The sequence below is a fragment of the Desmodus rotundus genome, unplaced genomic scaffold (genome assembly GCF_022682495.2).
Source record: "Desmodus rotundus isolate HL8 unplaced genomic scaffold, HLdesRot8A.1 manual_scaffold_161, whole genome shotgun sequence".
In the NCBI taxonomy this organism is placed as follows: domain Eukaryota; kingdom Metazoa; phylum Chordata; class Mammalia; order Chiroptera; family Phyllostomidae; genus Desmodus; species Desmodus rotundus.
In genome coordinates, this window is record NW_026527216.1 from 71,042 (window position 1) to 93,080 (window position 22,039).

Sequence of the window (22,039 nt, forward strand, 5' to 3'; positions counted from 1 at the left end):
TTTTTTTTTTTTTTAATGAGTCAGAGTCATGGAATTTAGAAATAATCTAAAAAAGTCCAGAATGACCACAACTGCCTAAGACTGCAAGTCACGGACAGTTTTGAATAAGCCTAGGTCACTTTCATTGTCAGTCAGAAAGCTTGGATTTAAACTTGAGAGTTTCTGTGACAGGCCCTTGGGAACCTCCCCAAATAAATCCTAATAGGCCTAAGTATGTGCTTCTGTTTACGCATGAGTTCACTGCTGGGTAATTCTTCCTCTTTTGTTAAATTTCCATTGTATTTACTGGGGTAACATTGGTTAATTATATAGGATTCAGGTGTATGATTCTATAATCCATCATCTGTACATTGTATTGCGTGTTCACCACCCAAAGTCAAGGCTTCTTTTGTCATCACTTGGGTGATTCTTTTTTTTTTTTAATATTTTATTTATTTTTTAGAGAGCGGGGAAGGGAGGGAGAAAGAGAGGGAGAGAAACATCCATGTGTGAGAGAGACATCGACTGGCCGCCTCCCACGCTCCCCCAATCGGGGGCCTGGCCCGCGACCCAGGCAAGTGCCCTGACTGGACAAGGTCAGACTTGCGGTTTCTAAGTCAAGAAAATAATATATTAGAAATGAAGCTGCAGCACAATGCTTCTAAATCCTGATGGCTTAGAGACAAAAATCCTGTCATCCATTTAGATTATGAGCACGGACGAGGTGTGTAGCGACTTCCTGCCCGCTTCAGGACCACTTTTCTGCACTGTTTCAGACGTTAAGGAGGAACTAGCGCCGCCGGCTGGGTCTCAGCTGTCATAGGGACAACAGACGGGGCGCTAAGGGACCGCTCTCAGGCACAGAGGGAACGTGGTGGATTTGCCTACTAAGGTAGACCCTCGTGTTTTTGTTTTTTTTTAAATCAGGTCTGCTTATGGCTTTTGACCTTTTAACAAGAAGAGCGAATTCTTATGTGTCTACTGTAGATAAATAAGGAGGTGCATTAATTTTTTGACCATGACTGTCGACGTCTCAGTACATGGCTCACTGCTATTCCTTAAGGGATAAACTGTTTGTTGCAGGTTTGGAAAGTTGCTTTTTTCCTCTGTATGTAATAAAATGAATTAGAAACCCCATTTTTTATAACCAAAAATTTGGGAAGAGCAAATGAGGAGTATTTTACAGTCAGCCCTGGTAGCTCAAGTAACAGTAAATGTTCTTTCTCCCTAGCGGCTGTGCTTTCAATATTTTATTTCGTCGTTATCATCAGAGACCGGTTGTATTTTAGGCTGGAGGGAAAAGGAGGAGATAGTGACATTTTATTCTCAACCCACCATTCTGCACCGCAGCTAGGCTATCTGTAATTGTTACCCTGTAGCCAGCAACACGCGGCAGCTCCGCTCACAGGGCAGATGGCCTGCCCGCCAGGCCGGAACCCAGCCAGGAGGGTGTGTGGCCGGCCCCGGGGCAGCAAGAATCTGGCACTTGGCTCTTGACCCACCTCTCTTCAAGCTACCTGAGCCACTGACTTAACACTGTGGATAAAATTACACATATGAATTTAATTACCTGGGCTACTTGCTCTTCCCTTTAGTTCTTTTTTCACCCAATTACAAAACTTTGCTTGCTGTAACCATTCGAAATTACAGAATTGCATGGTCTATTTTTTTATTTTTTAAGATTTTATTTATTTATTTTTTAGAGAGAGGGGGAGGGAGGGAGAAAGAGGGAGAGAAGCATTGATCAGCTGCCTTCACATGCCCCCAGCTGGGGGTTTGGCTCACAACCCAGGCATGTGCCCTGACTGGGAACCGAACAGGCAACCTTTTGGTTCACAAGCCAGCACTCAATCCACGGAGCCACACCTGCCAGGGGCAGAATTGTGTGGTTTAGACAGAAGCCCCTGTATCTTCCACCCTCGGATAATCACTATTAACAGTCACTACCTGGGGTTCTTAATTCGTGTGTGTTTGGCTGGTCGGGGGGAGGGGTTCTGAGAAAACATCGAGGGGAGGCAGAGCAGTCTAGGGCAAGTCACTGGAAAGTTCTACAAGTACAGCTCCAAAGACACCACTAAATGACATTACAACGAACCCCAACGAACAGCTGGCAAACTTGGTGAGTCTGAGTCACCAAGCAGCTCTGACCAGCGGACCCCTTGCCTCCTGTGCGTTCCAGGCTGATGAGAAGCACACACACTTTCACAGCATGCAGGGGAGGCGGGGGCCTCTGAGCATCATGGCCTACTCTAGGTATTTTCATGGTCAGAAAAACAGCAACCTATGGAGAAGGCCTGAAAACTAATTGGTGTCCTGGATTTTGTAGGGTTGGTCAATGATTAGGAGTAACACCAGTCTTCGACCCAGCAGTTCTACCTCTGGGAGCTTATCCTAATGAAACATTTTAAAAGTTCATAAAAGAGATCAATCAAAATACAATAGCTAATACTCTGAAACAAATGCCCAGTAATGTGATCGAGTAAATATATGTTATACCCTTTCCTGGCTGGTGTGGCTCAGTGGATTGAGCACTCGCTTGTGAACTGGAAGGTCCCTGGCTCGATTCCCAGACAGGGCACATGCCTGGGTTGCGGGCCAGGTCCCCAGTAGGGGGCGTGTGAGAGGCGGCCACACATTGATGTTTCTCTCCTTCTCTTTCTCCCTCCCTTGCCCTCTCTCTGAAAATAAATAAAATCTTGAAAAATATATATATATGTTAGACCCTTAATGGACTAATATGTAGCATGTAAAAAAAAATGATGTGAAAGAATATTTAAAGATAAGGGAAGGTGAAAGCTGTATATAATTTAAACATTTTTAAGGTTTCCAAAATGGCATTTATAGCATGATCCCATTCTTATAAAAAATAAAAATCAAACATTAATGATCATTTCTGTGATCGTTATTCATAAAAGAGTGATTAAGGAATATCATAGTTTGCCAAAAAAACTAGTGAAAGAGACAAAATTTAATGAATTCCAGAAACAGGGAAAGACCGAAGAGGTATGGCTTGCCTTGAGGCCCAAGGAAGAGATGAAAAAGCCCTCTGTCTCGAGCAGTGTTGCTGTATGATAAACGGCATTGTTCAAATTTCCCAGCAAACTGTTACTTCGAGAATACATTTCCAAGTTCAAGACTAAGAATGCATTTAAAAATTCCTATTCAGACAGAGTGCTGGGAGTTTTTGTTGGAGCCTTCCAGGCCGGGAACTTGCCAAAACAATGAGTCTGTCTTTGATAAATTATAAGGGCAGCTAAAATACAAAACAGAGAAAAACTTCAAAATAAGTTAACCAAAGAAATATGCTTGAAACATTCCAGCAATTTCCTGATGTTTTAAAAACAGTCTCACAAGTCCTAGCCCAGTCTGGTAGCTTCCTTTGGCACAGTCACCGAAGTGGGAGAGAATATGGAAGGGCAGCAAGTGAGACCAGCATCTCAATCCCACTCGGCCATTCACTTGCTAAACAGTTTTAAGAAAAGGCCTTCTGTTTCCCTATACCCTGGTTGCTCTATTTGAAGAGTAGAATTTGAAATATCAGTTTACTCAAGTTGAGGGACAATTCCTGCTCAAAGAGAGAAGCCAATGCTGATATTGTTCACTTTGACGTTGGTACAAGTCCAAGCCGGAGAGAACCAATTTGGGAGGAGTTCAGAGCTCTCTGAGACGCTTCCTCTCCCTGGTTTCTAATGCGCTGTCATTGGCCAGAGACTGGAGTTTTCAGTTACAGTAGGTTGGAAATGATCGCTTTCTCTTCCCCTTCTCCCCTTCATAAATAATCCCACCACAGAGTATGACAGTGCCAAGGTTTCATACAGGTACAGCTGAAGATAACGGCCTAGATTCTAGAAAATTAATGCCTGTATGATCACCCTTCTCTACTGCTGTGGAGTTACTGCGAAAAACAAAAATACTGAAAGCACTCTGTAAGTATAGTTCCAGAAAAGATATGTTCCCTGGAAGAGTAAAAAAGATATTCACCATACACACCCCAAGGGGAAGAAATGAAATACCCTACTTCCAGTTCTGAAGAAATGTGAAGCGTCTGGTGGTAGGTTAGCAGCTGTTCACCCTGATTACCCAAGTCGCAACAGATGTTTAAGCAGTAACGTTGAATATTAAAAATCTAACACGTGTTATTCACTATATACTGTCAATGAGCTTAAGATGGAAGATCACAGACCCCTTCCTCTAGTTCAAACTCAGGGTTAGTTTCCTCTGCTTTCCTTTAAGCCGGTAACACCCAGGAAAACTTCCCGAATGACCAGACAAGACAGCCAGGAAGCTTGTGTAGGTCCCGCTCTGTGGAGTGGAGGAAGGGTGCATCTGAGAAACAAAACCTTAAACTTGTGTGTATTATACAGATGGTACAAGATTCCCAAACCCAAGTAATTAACATGAAAATTAGTTCCAGACTCTCTGGCAGAAACAAACATGAAAACTGGCTGGGGGGGGATTCTCCCACAGTCCTGCTTTTATGTGATTCTCAGAGAGAAAAAAAACCCTGTTGAAGATATGCTCAAAAAAGACAATAATAATCATAAATGCACAAGGAAACAAAATCATCTGAGAGCTGACGCAATAGAGAGGAAATGATCACCATAAGAATTTGAGCTAAAAGAACAATTTGAAAGAAAATGCATGAGATAAAAACATTTAAAATTATCAAAGAAATAAAAGAATCAATAGAAGTCACAAGAAAATAATAATCATGAGGAGTAGAATGAGAAGTTTCATACACACCTAATAAGTCCCAGAACCAACAATTTGAGAGAATGAAAAACAGACAATATTTGAAGAGTTAACACGAGTTGGTAGCTGAGGGTTACCCTCCATTACAACAGGAAGAAATCCTCCAGGGAATCTCAAGCAGAGTGAGAAAGAAATTAAAAGTCTGTATGTTGAGATATCATAGTGATACCACAGAACACCAAAGGCAAAGCCAAGGCCTTAACAACTGGGGAGGAAAGTCAAATAGCTACAAAAGAATGCAATTAAGTAGACAGACAACTTCCAAATGGGAAAAATCAATGATAAAAGACAATGCAATGACATTTGCAGAATGTTTAAGGAAAATAATTGTCTGCTTAGAATTCTATACCTAGCTGAACTATCACGTTAGAGTGGGGACAAAATAAAGACATTTCAGACAAATAAGGGAAAACAATCCTCATGGAAAAAAATAAAATAAAACCTATCATGCAGGAAGGAGGAAATTTAACCCAGAAAGAAATATTACGTAAGAAGTAACAACTCTCGGCCTACTTTAGCACACGGCTACAGCTGTGTGGACAGCTGGTGAAACAATGGCTGCCCCCTTTCCATGGTTCCTGTAGTTCCTCGTCTGGTACAGTGCCCACCTCTCTTCACTAGGAACCTTCACTATGTTCCCTGATATTGAGGCCTCATGTCAATGACTATTTATCATCTTACTCCAACCCACTATCACCAGCCTAGTTCTGTAGGCAAGCACAGTGGCTCGGGAGAAACAGCACATTTAATATAACCCAGGAGGAAAGTCACATGGTACACTGGCAAGGACATTGAACTTGAGGCATGACCGGGAAATGTGCTTCAGTCTTGGCTGCACCACACACACCAGCAGGGCCACTTTTGGCTCATGGTAACTTAACATTTCAGAGCCTTCCCCTTTTTACCTGGAAAGGGATACAAGAATTATGGAGAGGGTTAAAACCCTTTTACAAACTATAAGACACTTTTCTAGTGCAGGTTGTTTGAGAAGTAGGTTCAATAGCCTCTCATCAGGGTCACATTTATTCTGCCATTTTGCTTTTAACAGCACGACCCATGCTCACCTGACCTCTCCACCTAGGTCCTGCTCAGTCCCCCACTCAGGCAGGCAGGTCGGCATCCGTGTTTCCCTCGGCGCCCCGGGCGAAGTTCTTGCCATCTCAGGAGCTCGCTCCCGGCTCCTTCTATTCAGCTTGTACCCAGCCTTCCTACTCAGCTCCCAGTCCCTCCTTCAGGCCTGTCCCCACCACCTGTGCTCCACGCAGAGCTCCGACAGAGGCGGCCTCCACGAACACCTTCTGAGCTCTCCGTTTTTGCTGGTCATGGGCCAAGTGAAGGACCTCAGTCATTTTTTGACTGCTGTTGCTCTTATTATCTTCCCCATGCATCTGGCATGAAACACAGAATACTCTTCTGTCCGATTGACCCACGTTTTCCTTGTCTCCGTCTCACTGCTCTTTGCTAACCAGGGTCCTCGGGAAAGGCATCTGTTTAACCCTATTAATGCTGGGCACTATGTGTAGGATGCTCAGATGCCTAGAATGTTCAAAAGATACTCAGTGGATGCCCAGTGGGTTGAAGGGGAAAGAATTGAGGGAGGAGCCAGAAGTAATCCAGGGGGAAGGTCACAAACAGGCAGAATTCAGGTGACAGTAACGGTGTCACCCAATTAAGTGAAGTCCAAAAATAGGCCACTACTTTACACATATCACGTGCCACTGAAGCCTCCCAGTCAGCCCTTGCAGTTAGTAATATTATCCTCATTTTATAGAACAGAAAACAGGTTCCAATTAAATAAACCGCCTCCGGCCATACCCTTAGTGAGCGGTAGAAGCGAGATCTGAACCCACTTCTATGTAGGATTGAGATTAAGAACAAGCTCTCGGCCGACCTAGACCCTTTGCTATCAGGAAAAATTAAGATGTTATTAAATGTGTTGCCATATGAAAGCCTTCAGAACAGTGAGGGCACAGAGTTAAGTGCCAAGTGTTCGAAGCTGCGCGCACACACACACACAAGTAAGTATCACTTAATTCATTTTTATTTCCCATTCCTATCCCTATATTCATGCGGTATGAATATCTGTATTCATGCCGTATTCAGTCCATTTTTATCTTCACATCTCGGGCATACAAGTAACCTGTCAGCCTACCTTGCTCTATTGGTGTTTTGCACGTTAACTTAGAGGTTTTGTAATGATTACATATTAAAGCAAAGCTAAGATAGATTCTCATGTCCACATTTTCATGCAAGTGAGATGCAGACTGCAAATATTTCACTGCAGAGGCTTTTGAGAGTATTTAGTCTTTATATAAATTCACTTTTGGTAGCACCTCCACCCTCAATATGTCTGATACGCTGAGATTTTGACATTTTGATGTTCCTGTTTCTTTTGAGATGCTTATGTAACCAACTCCATTTTTAGTGTTAAAAACCCCTTACTTCAAAAACAAGTGAAAAATCAAGGCGAACAATGGAGACAGTAGTAACTGCTACAGAATGAATTGAAACTAGGAGCTGAGTACAACTTTTTTTAAAGTATATTTTATTGATTATGCTATTAGAGTTGTCCCAATTTTTTCCTCCCCTTTATTCCCCCCCCATACTACACCTCACCCTCCAGCATCGCCCCCTCCCCTTAGCTCATGTCCATGGGTCATGCATATAAGTTCTTTGGCTTCTCCATTTCCCATACTATTATTCTTACCCCGCCCCCCATCTATTCCGTGCCTACCATTTATGCTTCTTATTCCCTCTACCTTTTCCCCCTCATTCTTTCCCTCCCCCTCCCCGTTGATAACCCTCCATGTGATTTCCATGAATACAACTTGAAGAGTACTTTTCTGTGAAACATCTGACCATAGGAAAGAATTCTACGTTTCAACATTCCTGTCATGAATTTCATTTGTAAAAATGGTAAAACTGACATTAGTGTCATGGCCTCTTAAAAAAAAGCCTCATCCTACAAGTATTCACTGATGAAATGGATCAAAGTTGTGTTCCGTTTGCAAATATAAATACATTTATTCCACATCAGGTAATTGGAGAAAATGTCCATTAAATTGTATTTCCCACGTGAAATGTCCAAGGGAGAAAACATATCTATTGCCACTCAGGACAAACCCTGAGACTCGAAACAATGGAAACCACGAGGGATGTTCATTTAATACAGACACGCCGAGAGGAAAGTCCACAAAATATAAGCCCTCCAGCCAGGCCTTCTCACAGGACAGATGTAAACAAGACAGTAACCAAAGTGCCGCGTCTAGAACCTTCGACTCGAACACGAATCCACTCATTAAAAGGATAGTCATAGCAACAGCATTCGTTTTTGATAGTCTTTTTAATCCTATACTTGTCTCCTGTAAATAAAAAGCACTTAACACTGAAAGATCAAGCTGTCATTGCAAAATGTATTTCCTGTGTTCAAACAAACCACTTCCTCTTCAAAAAAAAATTGTTTTCTAAATTGTTACCGTGAACCATTCCTCCAGACGTTTTATCTGAAGCAAATTTGGGGAGAGCACTAAAGATATAAACATGTTCAGCGAAGATGTCAGCTCCCCCGTTACCGCAGGGGCAGAGAAACAGTCTGTAGCCCAACTCCTTACACGCACACTAACTCCAGCGTCACCCTGCAGGAGCCTGTTTCCCCAAATGGTAAAAAGTGGAGAGGCTCTGCTACTCAGCTGGCTTCAGCACGGGCCAGCCCTACCCCGCCCTCGCTCCCTGGGCCGGGCAGGCAGCTCTGATCCCACCGGAGCAAACTCCGAAACTCCTAGGTCTCATAGGTTAGGGCAAGACCATGACCAAACCGCTAATCGTTCAAAGTAAATTCCTCTATACTTGCTCCAGATCGCATAGATTCTTTACTATCCCTTTCTTCTCCTTTTTAAAATACTTTACTGGGTAACATATGACATAGAAAACAGCACGTGAGTATTGGCCTGTAATCACAAACATGAAGTCTCACCACTCACTTCTTAGAATTCGGCCTCAATTCGTGACTCGGGACCTCACGTTCTACTTCACCCAGGGGCATCTACGTAGAATTTACAATAATGTTCAAAGCCAAATACTTTCAGAAGCTATAATATCACACAACAATGGAATATAAATGCCCTAAGAAACTGATACACTGTTCTAAGTTCTCGTGGCCAGAATTTTAATTTAATTTTGCTTTAAAAACATTTCCTCAAATCGGGTTATATAACAAAACTCATGAGAAGCCAAATAAGGAAAGCTCTCAAATTGTAGAGAATCCTTCTGCTTAGTCAACACTCTGAGTTGCCGCAAATTAGAATAAAGAAGCCAGGGCACAGCTGCGCGTAAAAGTGAGACCCTAGCCCTGAAAGAATCATTAAGTTGAAGAAAATTAGACTTGCGAGAAAAGGAGAAATAGACACTCGACTTTTAAAAGCATAACTTGAACTCACTGACAATTTCTGCAGCTCCTTGTGACCAGTGACTGCAGTCTGTTAAACAATATCCTATTTTGCGTTCAGAAATTATGTAAGCGCGCGGTCACAAGGCAAGGGCGCATTAGAGAAAGGGAATTATTCACTGCCTGACATGGATGAACTCGGTTTAATGCATGCATTTGGAAAACACTGTTCTCTCTGTTTGGAAACATTAGTTCACATTCCATTCATTTTGATAACCTTTTTCTTTTTCATCCCAGCGCTGCACCGACCAGCTGCAGCACCGTCGGAATTCAGGGATCAGGGGCTGCCTCTCGCCCAAGTTTGGCCAGCATGCTGTTATGCCAAAGCAGAGGGACGGAGCCAACCTGGCTTTAAAGAGAGCTGTTCAGAGGGCAGATGGGAAAATCCACCAGACGGCAAACCAAACATCAGGGGAGGAGAGAAAGGCACGATCCCTGACGTCGAGGCTGATGTGATCACAGGGGGGCATCTCTGCCTCTCCCACACCTCACTGCACAGCCAGTGATGGTGAGTGAGGGAGAAGGGGTGGGAACATTTTACAGCTTAGGAATTCTGCCACCAAGTTCAATGTTGTTTTTTTAAAATGAGAAGACCATGAAATCATGATTTCATTAGAATTCCCTTGATTATATATATAAAAAGTATGGAGTAACTCATTTGGGGGTGCTGTGTGAAATTAGAAAACAGATTCAGAATTTAGTTGGATAAAAAGCTGTACCAAGGTGAAGCAAAGTGTAAGAAAAATTAGTTCCTAGAAAGATGTTTATAATGTCAATGGTTACTTAGAATTCTGATTCTTCAAAGGTAATCTCCAAACTGTATAAAGCCTGAAATATTGACCTCATTAGGAAATACTCTCTTGCCCACTTCTCTGCATATCACACTCCAAACCCCAGGAGCAGCCCAGCATGGGCCAGAGCAGACTGGCACAGAAGGGAGCAGCCCCGAGCACAGTGGAGTAGCCCAGTGTGGGCCAGAGAAGACTGGCACAGAAGGGAGCAGCCCCGAGCACAGAGGAGTAGCCCAGCATGGGCCAGAGCAGACTGGCACAGAAGGGAGCAGCCCCAAGCACAGTGGAGTAGCCCAGTGTGGGCCAGAGCAGACTGGCACAGAAGGGAGCAGCCCCGAGCACAGAGGAGTAACCCAGCATGGGCCAGAGCAGACTGGCACAGAAGGGAGCAGCCCCGAGCACCCTGGAGCAGCCCTGATGCAGTGAAAAGCTGAAGGCAGGAAGCAGAGCCAGAAGCAGAGCTGAGCTGTCTACCTGGAGAGGGGTGGACCCGGGTCTGCCACACTGTGTGTATATCACAATTGAGCTGTTTTGCACTGAACAAAGTTTCCTTCTTCACGACACCTCAAAGTAGGGATTCCGTCAGTGTTGAATTGTTACAGTGACCATCAGTTGACAGATGTTCCCATGTTTCCTTGCTGTCCTTCCACTTCTCAGTACTTAAAACAGAGAGTAAGAACTGTATTTTCCATCTCATAAAAGGGGAGAGAAAGAGAGTCCAGTTTCACCTTGAACTTAAGAGCACAGGTCAAGAGCCACAAGACCACCTGCTCCTATGTGGTTCTACACACCCAAATGCATTAATTCCAAATCATGAGAACTCGTTTTAAGTCTTCAGATTCAAAGCTCTCTGACAGCTGCATCTGGGCCAAGGACAAGAGGCTGCATAGTCCTTGAGGTCCATCTCCAATAAAACCATTCCATTGAGCTTATTTCCTCTCCACATCACTCCTCTGGGCTTATTTCCTCTCCCCATCACTCCTCTGAGGAACCTGGCATCCTAGCAACATCATCCAAATGCATTCACCGGCCCAGAGATAAAACTCGTTTTTTCTTCTGTCTACTTTGCATGTATAAAACTGACTTTTAGTTGAACTGGCTGCCTCTGGGATAACACAAAAACTCTTATAAGCAAATCACTACACATCTGGTCACACACTGACACCAGACACAAAGCAAATGTCTACTGACAGCCCACGTGGATGGACACAGGCAGATTTTAGGTGATTTGGACACAGTGCTTATGACCAATGTGGCTCTAATCTCTGTGTGGGACCTTTAACTTTTCCGAAAGAGAAGAACATCAGGCTCCTACTCATCTTAGAAAATCACGCACAGGTGGTTGACAACAATGGCATCATCAAACACAAACATGATTTAGGGAAGCTCTTGCTCCTTAGAGGGGGAGCAGTTACATCTTTGGGCATGCCCCTCCAAGGGTTGTGGGGCTGCTGACTGTCAGAAAAAGGAGGTCAAGCCCTGGCTGGGGTGGCTCAGTGGATTGAGTGCCGGCCTACAAACCAAAAGATCTCTGGTTCGATTCCTAGTCAGGACACATGCCTGGGTCACTGGCCAGGTCCCCAGTTGGGGGCGTGGGAGAGCAACCAATTGGTGCATTTCTCGCACATCGATGTTTCTCTTTCTCTCCAAAAATAAATAAACAAAATCTTTAAAAAAAGATAAAAGAGGTCAAGAGATTTCTAATACAAATGGGTAATGTAATCATTGGCAGAAACTGGGAAAAGCCATTTATATGAGATTCAAAGACTTTCCAAAGTCAAAATGGTAAATTACATTAACTAACGATAAGAACTGAAACACTGCATCCTTTCCGCTGGATACTGACAAGAGGCTTTAGAGGCGATAAGGCAAAACACTGATACAGCATCTACCTACTGTTCATTTGGGGAAATTATAATGCTTCGAGTCACATTCATCAGCAAAAGAGCTTAATAATTCCAGTGTGCGGACCCTGATCCTTTAGCTTCAACATCTATGATGCCAAAATCAGGTAATTTGCCATATCCTTGGGGAGGAGGTGAGTGGTACTTCCATAAAAATAGCAAAGATGCTGTCAGTAGAAGGAAAAACAATGCATTCTGGGAAATACTTCAAGGTTGAGGACAGCAATCCAATTGGCAGTTCCTATCGAGTCCTACAGCTGCCTGTGGGACCCAGCAATTGTCCCTTTGATAACCTAACAATCATGGTCAACCAAGGCAGGAAAACAAAGAAAAAAGTCATCCTGGAGATTCTTCAACCACAAAGAGTGAGAACTCACACAGCCGGTGCAGATCCCAAACCCAAGTTGGAAAATTTAGATTGACATGGTCCTGGCTCCGTAGTGCCCCCAGGTCATGCCAGCTGCATGGAGAATGCATGCTAAACGCTGGCCATGGACATTTCAAGTCCAAGGAGCGCACATCCATCATCACACATGCACAGTCTCTGTCTTTCCTGTTTGTCTGCTGGCTGTGACTTACTCCCTCTTATGTGACTGAAATTCAGGGTGGTGATGTGGGGACAACGGAGATGTCTTGCTGGTTGATAGCAGGCTTTCACGGTTGGGAGCAGTCCCGGGGAAGCCTTCTGACGACGGCCAGCAGAGAGATCACCCGGGGAAGATTCGCCAGGCCAAGCGGACCCCCGACAGCAGGGAAACTCGACGTCAAGACATAAAGCATAACTGGAAAGACGACCCCACATCGGCGACAGACTAAATCTCCCTGAAGATATTACAGTTCTAAACTTTACCTAAGTGACAGGAAATGGCAACCCCTCCACCATTATCGTCCTAACAGTTCACTTGCGGTCCCCGGCCACCACCTGGGTGGCTTGGAGTGTCTCGTACACATTCACTCGGCGAGTGCTCTCCTCAGCCCTGCTCCCCTGCGGGCCCAGGGACAGACAAGAAAAGCCAGGCACGAAGAAGGGATACATCTCCCTCAAAAGAGGCTGCAGCGGATACCAAAGTATACTTGGCGGGAAGATTTAGGAAAAATAGTCAACAAGTTTGACCTAAGGGAAAAAGGCAGAGTCTGCACCTAGGAACTGGAGAATGCACATCCTTTTCAATTCCTTCTAGAACATTTATAGAATTGGACCATGCTCTAGGCGGTAAAACAAGTCTCAACAACCACATAAGACTGAGACCCCGGGCTTTCTACAACCACAGTGCAGTTAAAACAACAAAAAGACACATTTCAACATGTCATACAATTGGAAACTTTAAAATATGCTTCTAAATAAATCATAGGAGATTTATTGAGTAGTAAAAGAAATGAACGAGACCTAGAAATGAACAATACTACTACTACACGCCCACACTTGTGGGCTGTAGATAAATCCATGCTTAAATGGGATATTTGTTACTCAAGGGTGTATACTAGAACACGAGAAAAGGTGCAATGAGGCAAGCATCTGAAGGAAGACAATTTTTAAAGGACAACAGAAGAACTCCAAAGGCTATCGGATAGGGAAGAAGGAAAAGAAACTAAATGAAATAGAAAACAGAAGTAGAAAAGAGAAGTTCCACAAAGATAAATTTTGGTTCTTGGAACATAGTAATAAAAATGATTTTAGAAAGTGACCTCCCCAAAGGGGGCAAACGGTATATAAATAAGTAATATTAGGAATAAACAGCAGATGCGGCAAAAATTAAGGTGAGACAGTTTTGCGGGCAACATTTGGCTAAGACATTTCAAATCTCAGGATGAAATGGATGTATTTTTAGAAAAATATAACGCCAGGGTCAACCAAAGCAGCAGATATTAAAGGAATCGAATTGGTAGGCAGAGGCCTTCCCACAACACAGAATCCCAAAACATTTAAACATCTGAGAACCTCTCTTCTCACATAAATTATTTCAGAAAATAGAAAAACGAGCAAGTTTATTCCAAAACTAGTGAGTAAAGCAAACTACAACAGATAAGAACAGTTGTAGACTAATCCCAATGACTGCAGATAAAAAAAGTTTTGACTAAAATACTAAAACAACAAATTCAGCTACATATAAAAAAAATAATCCATGATAACCTAGTTGCAGTTGTTCCAGGAAGGCTAATTCGGTTCAACGTATTAAAAAATTGATGAATGTCATCTATCTCGTGAATGGATGAAAGGAAGCAGAAAACGTATTTGATGATATTCAATATCAAGTCTGAAAAAAACCTCTGGTTATATTTTGTTTGCTTTTTCCTTCTATTGATTATATTCCAGTTAAAGGTGAGATCATATGGTATTTGTCCCTCACCGCCTGGCTTATTTCACTTAGCATAATGCTCTCCAGTTCCATCCATGCTGTTGCAAAGGGTATAAGCTCCTTCTTTCTCTCTGCTGCATAGAATTCCATTGTGTAAATATACCATAGTTTTTGGATCCACTCATTTGCTGATTTCAGGAACTACCATAAAGGATACATGGACAAAATCAAGGGGGAGGGTGGAGGTGGGGGAGGGAGGTGGGTTCAGCTGGGGTGGGGTGGAGGGATGGGGAGAAAAGGCATACAACTGTAACTGAATAACAATAAAAATTTAAAAAAACAAAACAAAAACCCTCTTGGCAAAATAGGAAAAGGGAAATCCCTTCACCTGGGCCATTTGAAGCTCTCTCTACAATCAAGCACAGAAAGTCCATGATTACTGCTTTTACCAGCACAATGGAGGTCGTAACCAGCAGAGCGAGATAAGAAAAGTAAATAAAAGGCATGAGGATTGATAAAGAAGAATTAAACCCGTCATTATTTGCTGGTGATAGGATTGTCTCTACAGAAAACTCAAAACAAATAGAAGGAGAGTTTAGCCAGGCATCTGGCTCTAACATTAACATAAGGAAGTTGTGTGCTCTCAACACTCCAGCGGGAATAAAGCACCAACCATAATATTGCGTGAAAACAAATGAAGCCAGAAGAAATTAAATGAAAGTAAGACGCTGTGCACATAAAGGTGGAAAAGAGGCAAATTATGAAATGTACTCTTTTGAGGTAAAGCTAAAAATAGCAAGGAGGTCATTAAGACCAAATTAAGGGCCTGCAGGGTGGGGGAAGGATGAAATTAGGGAGGGAGACTTCAAAGGCACCAATAAGAGTTTATTTCTTAAGCTAGGTCTTCCTTTCGTTATTCTTCACCCTGTGTGCACGGCGTGGGGTAAAAGCAGGCTTACAGTTGTAAGTGCGTGAAACAGAGTTTATTCTTGTATTATTATTTATTAAGTAATAATAAATATTTATAATAAGTACTGTATTATTTTCCATAGGAACAACCAGAAACCTTTTTTTGCCCCACCCTGTATATGGTATACAAATTGTTTTAAGAGGCCCTGAAGGTAAAATACCTTTTATTACCAACCACTGGATGTTTTAATATTTTTCTCCTTCTTTAGATGTTTGTATTTTCAGATATTTCTACAATGAGGGTAGATGGCCTTTATGCTAAGAGACCTTAGAAGTAATTTCTTTTAAAGGCCTTTAGGTGAACAAAAATCACTCCAGTTTTACACTTAGGATAATAAAATACTTGGAAAAGAATGTATATGTTTGTGCTAGATGTTTCTCATTTAATCCCAAATTTTTAAAAGAAACTTTGGGTCGATCTATTTTAATTGAAGAACATTTTGAATAGTTTGGGAGCTGGCTGTTTAATGAGCACTTATGACAAATTTATGGTAATTTATGGTAATTTTACTAGCATATTAATGTATCTTTTGGTAAATAACCCCCCTCAAGATCAAATACAGATATTAAAAATATTTTAATATATCAGATAATCCTACAGGAAAGCATATGGATATACACCTAGGCTTTGAGCGAGGAATGGGGCAAAATTGGGCAAATATCTAAGTAGCTAATACACACTATTTCCCAACTAATCTCATCTCCGAGCACCTGGCAAAAGTGAAAGAAAGATGCGAAAAGGCCGGGCTTCTGCCCCAACGTGTGGCTGGGGCCCAAAACGGCCCAGGGCAGTAACGAATGACTGCTATTCAACAGCCTAATTTTGTTTACACCCTATCGATGACTCTTGTAAAAGGAAAACTCGGCTTCTAGGGAAACAACACAGATACAGCACAAGCTTTGTGACACTCCTCACCACCAGCACAGTGCACTGGAGGGGACCTTCTGAGAGGACCTGCACGCACCAGCCTTCAACTTCAACCTGTCGGCAACCTCGGCGACCCACTCGGAAGCCAGGCCCAGGCCAGCAGCGAGCGCCGCTTCATCTTTCTCCCGGAGACCTCAGGAGTAGCCAGCCTCTGGCGGGTGGCACTGGGCTGTCCGCCCCAGCTTTCAAGAGGTCGACTTATTCTTTGAAAAGCCACGGAGTGAAAGCCACCATCCCCAGACAGCAAGCCCTGGGGCGGTCCCTGGTCTGTCCCTGTGCTATCACCCCGGTGACAGCACAAATAAGCACACCGCTCAGTCCCAACCCCCAAGAGTGCCCCGGTTTTAGCTGCTGGTCCCCATGACAGCTGACACAAACTGAAAGTGATCCCGAGTCAAGTGGCCTTTTGTGGCCACATCAGAAAGGAGAAGTCAGGGACCGACCTCAGGAGGATGCGTGATGAGCATTTAAAATGGGAAATGAAAGAAAGGCTCACTTTCACCTCACCTTTTCAACATCTGCTTTGGTGACGTTGATGTCGGCGTCCATTTTCTCAAAGTACTGCTGCGCCCGGTCTGCCTCCTTGCAGTCGCGCTCAAACCGCCTCTTGCTCTGCAGGCAGAAGGGGGGGAGGGGCACTTAGGAACGGAACCAGGAGACTCTGGTAGATCCTGCACTTTACCTAACACCGCCCCCCGCCCCCCCCATACAGCATTCTGCTCTGAACTGGTTTGCTGGGTGTCATTGTCTCAGGGAGTTATTTTAAAATCTGCATTTAGCCCTGGCTGGTGTGGCTCGGTGGGTTGATTGCCGGACTGCGAACCAGGAGGTGGCTGGTTCAATTCCCAATCAGGGCACAAGCCTGGGATGAGGGCCAGGTCCCCAGTAGGGGGCGTGCGAGAGGCAACCACACATTGATGTTTCTCTCCCTCTCTTTCTCCCTTCATTTCCCTCTCTCTAAAAATAAATAAATAAGATCTTCAAAAAAATCTGCATTTATGTTCACCCCAACTGCCTGATCTTTGTTCTTTCCATATGATTTCCTTATAAAAACACCCTCCTTGAGCTCTTTTTTGGCTCAACATTCTCCTTTAGATATAAGTTTCTAGAAACGTACGACCTTTAAATTAGAAAAATCTCTAAAGACATTTTCCTCCCGTGTTTTCATTGGCGTTGGCACATGTGGACTGAGTCAAGCTTCAGTTAGATTCACACTGGAAAACTGATCCAGGCCTTTCCCCGAGATGTTTGCTTCCGCTTACCGATTCCAGTTGCTTCCAGCAAGTCTCTATGTGCTGCTGGGCCTTCCGTCCGTCGTGAAAGTGCTGGAAGCGAGAAGCACACCGGTGATCAGCCCATCCTTTCTCATGTTGCCGTGAGAAAAAAATCCACCCCCTGAAACAATACTTCAATATGGAGGGCCCAGCATGTGCGCTCCCGAGAAATTCAAGATTTAAAAAATAAAGGGGAAATGAAAACAAGAATAGTCACAGAGTACCCTTTTAAAACTTTAGATGTTGCAGTATTGAATTCTAAGACACACACCACGTGTAAAAGTGACAGGGATGTTTTAAGACAAAAATCCCTTAGGTCTTCCTTTGTCATTGCTTTGAGATGCAATTCACGCCCCATACAGCTCACGCATTCAAACGGCACAGGTCGATCGATGGCCTTTAGTAGAGTCATAAAAATATGCAACCATCACTACAATCAATGTTTATCACCCCAAAAAGAAACCCTGTACCCCTCAGCTGTCGCCCTCCCATTCCTAATCCTCCCCAGCCCTAGGCAACCACCACCCTACTGTCTGTCTCTATAGATATGCCCCTTCTAGATGTTTCATACAAATGTTACAACATGAAGCCTTTTGTGACCGGCATAACATTACTCCATAATATTCACTTGGCAAATTACGTTTTCAAGGTTCATCCACGTGGTCACACGTCTCAGTACTTTGTTCCTTTTTATTGCCACATGGCATTCCACTGGGTGGATGTATCCCATAACTTGTTTCTCCATTCGCCAGCTGATGGACACCTGGGTTGTTCCCAGGTTGGGGCTACTATGAATAATGCTGCTGCCAACATCTATGTAAAGGTTTTGTGTAGATGGGTGTTACCATTACTTCCATCTTTTCAAGCGTTGATATAAATTCACCTCCCTGCTATCTGCAGGGGCCCCGAGGCAGGTATGTGCCTGGTGTTGACCCTCAAGGACACCAGAGGACTAGACCGGGGTGAGCCTCACAAAATGAGATGGGGTCAGAGAAGAAAGGGGCAGATTGTGCAGCAGGGGCGTCCAACCCGCAGCCCGCAGGCCACACACGCACGACCCAGGTGGCTCTGAACGCTGCCCAACACAAAATTGTAAATTTCCCTAAAACTTTTTTCTTTTTTTTTTTTTTTTTTGCTTGTCAGTTATCGTCACTGTCTGTGTATTTAATGTGTGGCCCAAGACAACACTTCTTCCAGTGTGGCCCAGAGGCACCCAAAGGTCAGACACCCCTGGAAGGGTCTTGTGGGCTTTTTGTCTGAAAGAGCTGGGAGCCATGCTGTGAAGGAAGGCTCCAGGCAGAAGGCTCCCTCCGACTCAGGAGATGACGGAATCTCGGACCACAGGGTAGCAGTGGAGGTGGGGAGCGGGGGCCGGATTCCGGTGTCCTTTGATTGGAAACCACCAGGATGCGTGGTGGGCCGTGAGAGGCTTAGAGGTCGGGGTGCATCCGAGGTTGGCCTGGCTCCCTGGCCCTAGGGCTCTGTTAGAGTTGCCTGGGAGAGGTTCTGGCATATGGGCGGTGGGGGGGGGGGGGGAAGAGGGGAGGAGGGCATCAAGTCCGAGACCTCCCCCAGCGAAGATGCTCTAGGTTGGCAGGGGCCCTCAACCAAAGGCCACAGCTCCAGTCAGGCAACACCCCCAAAGCAAATCTATGAAGTTCCCGAAAGGCTCCCCCTGTCCTGAGACCTGGGGGCCACAGGAGTTCCCTGCTGCGACCAGCCCCGGGGAGTGCAGCATGCCTTACTGCTGTCCCTGAACCCTCCCCACCGCGTCCTAAAGGCTTCTTTGAATAAACAAGCTTTCCTTCGGTGACTGGGCTGAATGTGCTGTCAGTGTTCTCACCCACAGGTAAGCAGGGGGTGCTTCTATGGAGAAGGCAGGGTGAAGGGGGGACAGGAAACAGGAGGTCCCTCTGTGCAGCCTCAGAACTGTCACCTTGCTTGGTCAGAACCTGGGGCTCAGCTCAGTCACAAAAGAGAGCTGAGTCCTGGGAGGCTGGGGAGGAGGGAAAGGTCAGATTCTCTTTTAAAGAACAGTGCTTCTTTATAAGGGAACATTTCTTGCCTCCTTTTGAGGTCATGTTTCGCTGTCCTAAGTGCCTTTTGACAACAAGTTTTATCCACCCAGCAATTTTTTAGAGTCTGTGAACCCAAGGGGCTTCATTTTCTCAAGTCTCCTAAAAGAGCAGAGATGCAGCAGAAAGGAGACCAAGCCTACGGGTAGGGACAAGCAAGCAAGAGACCAAGGCTGGGAGGGAAGTGAGAAGTAGAGCTGAGGGCAGAGTTAGGAAAGCCTCGAACTTTGGAGGAAGTACAAAGTGCAAGTAGGTTTTCTGGAAGCCGCAAAACGAATGGGGGGAAGAAGGGACAGCGCGGGGGGCGGGGGGGGGGGGGGGGCGGGAGTGCTCAGGAGTCTGGGCAGATGGCCAGGCAGAAGGACAAGCTCGGGGAGACACAGAGGCTCAGCCGTGCCCTTTCAGGGGGCTATCTTCGGTCCTGAGCGCCCCTGTCCGTGCAGAAATGCGACTTCCCCAAACTGTCACGAGGCCTATCCGCACTCGGAGAGCCGGATTGCCATGTTCTGCAGTTTGCTGAAAAGTCTCACCATTACGCCCAATTTTACTTTGAGATTCAAAGACGGTCACCCAGGAAAGGAGGACTCGGCGTCATCATCCCCAGAATCAAAAAAAAAAAAAAAGTCCTATTTTGTAAGCACGAGGGCTTGATTGCAATAGAAAACCCGCATATACATTCTCCGGCCATTGCTTCAGTCAGCTATTTTATAATCAACACGAACTTAGGTTTCAAGCACAAGGTGGACCTCGCTTTCACTGGTGAGCGCTCTCCCAAGAAGGCCCCTCAACGACACTCCTGTCAGACTACAGCGGTGACCCGAAAACTCCTCGCAGGATGTAAGGAAAAAATCCAGGGGGCAGTGCTTCTCCTCCTCCTCTTTCACCGCACGGTCCCCCCCCTCGAATTGGTCTGGCTACAACACCCCCCCCCCCCCACAGTCGTCGCTGCCGGAGGCCTCAGGAAATGGCCGGCGGAACAGAAGGCCTCCTTACAGCCTGCGTGCGTGACCCAGAAAGCTGCAGCCATTTGGGTCCAGTGCCACCTTCCCTCCTTTAATTGGAAAAGCCGGCTTCACGGCTTCACAGTTACAGTGAAACACACCAGCTCGCCAGATGCGTTTGTTGTTTACTGACAAACAATGGCAAACCCCTTCTTCCCCGACAGTTGTTTACTGACAAACAATGGCAAACCCCTTCTTCCCCGACAGGGAGCAAGTGTGTGAGTGAGAAGTGGGCCTCGGCGCCCTGCACAGAGGGCCACTGTTCTCCGGGAGAAGATAATAAGCGCTTCAGCCACGGAGTGAAGTCACCCGGCTCTCCTCTCCTCTCAGAGACAGGAAATGCCATCCCTGGGGACCCAGAGAAATGCCCCTATGTGCTCCTGTAAGCAGATGCTTTGGTTTCTCTTCCAACATAGTAAGACCGCTAAGAATGCCTGACGGCACCTGGGTGGCAGCTAAACTCACTTTCATTTCAACTTTCCGGTTGACCCCGGAAAACACACAGACAAAATCAGCCTTCAAAAATGTTTCAGAAATTTCCCAGGGACCAGGGGTAGCTGACATCAGAAATCACAGGGAAACTAAAATAAGCAAGCACTCATGGCAAGAAAAATTACAATGCCAAAGCTTTCAAGAGACTACGGTACGGCCCTGCGAGAACTCATTCTTAGGCCGAACGAACTGTGAGAATGTTTAGTATCCATGCTCCACAGTCAGGTGCAAGGGCGGCTCACTGTTACTGTGTGCATCTCCCAGGCCATTAACCTTTTAAGACTCCTTACTGGAGCAAAATATGGCACTGATGTGAGAACAGCCACTTAAAAATGAAAGTGGAAAAAAAAAAAAAAGAAAGAATAAACACTCAGTGGAAGACAGTCAACCATCTGGAATTTTAAATGAAACTCAGACTCTACAGATGAAAACAAAGCACAAGGGCGTGAAAAGGGCAAAGGAAAAGGAGCGCCCAGAAACCTGGCCTGTGACAAATGTTACGACTTCCTCCGAACCCACAGGGTGGCGGGCTGGGACGCCAGCCCCCGCTCAGTCTCACTTGGGGTGAATCCATGCAGCGCTGAACCCCAGGGTACAGGTATTTCTGTGTGCCGGGTCGGAAACCGAGAAACACCTTCAGGCTCGCTGGCCAAGGCACTGCACCCCACACTGGAGTCTGACACCATAAACCCAGACACGTTCGTGACAGGAATCACGTTCTGCTATTATTTAGGGCTTATTTTCCCAAATTCATTTGTAATAAAAATACCTTCTCAACAAATGTGCTGGAAGTTCCTAAAATGACGACCTCCCACTGCCACACTCAGCTTCCCCCAAACACGGACCATCTGGGCCTTGGGCAGGGGACCATGCCCGTGGCCTGGGTCCAGCGACACCAGCCAGGTTTCCTTCACTCTGTCCTGGCGTCCCCTCCCCATGGCTCCTCTCTCATCCTCACGCTGGCTTTTGCTGCCCAGAGCTCTCACATCTACAATTTACCCAGACTGCAGGGCTCTTTGATCTGCTCTTCCAAAGAACCCCTTCTCTCATATTCCTTGAAATTCTAATTCCTCTGAAGAATCCCAGAGAACTCTTGGGATGATAGCATCTCAAAATGACCACCATGGAGCAGC

At 45.1% G+C, this 22,039-nt stretch overlaps 1 protein-coding gene across 19 annotated transcripts in view; it reads right to left on the reverse strand.

Annotated features, from left to right (window-relative positions):
- FNBP1 (formin binding protein 1) overlaps window positions 1–22,039 on the reverse strand; it is a 114,111-nt gene that overhangs the window by 34,180 nt on the left and 57,892 nt on the right. For all 19 annotated transcript variants that reach the window (XM_024562053.3, XM_045196682.2, XM_024562045.3 and 16 more), the window contains exons 5-6: window positions 17,327–17,389; window positions 16,572–16,676 (exon numbers count right to left, since the gene is read on the reverse strand). In XM_024562053.3, the coding sequence (XP_024417821.3) occupies window positions 16,572–16,676; window positions 17,327–17,389 (168 nt within the window). The remainder of the gene's footprint in view (window positions 1–16,571; window positions 16,677–17,326; window positions 17,390–22,039) is intronic.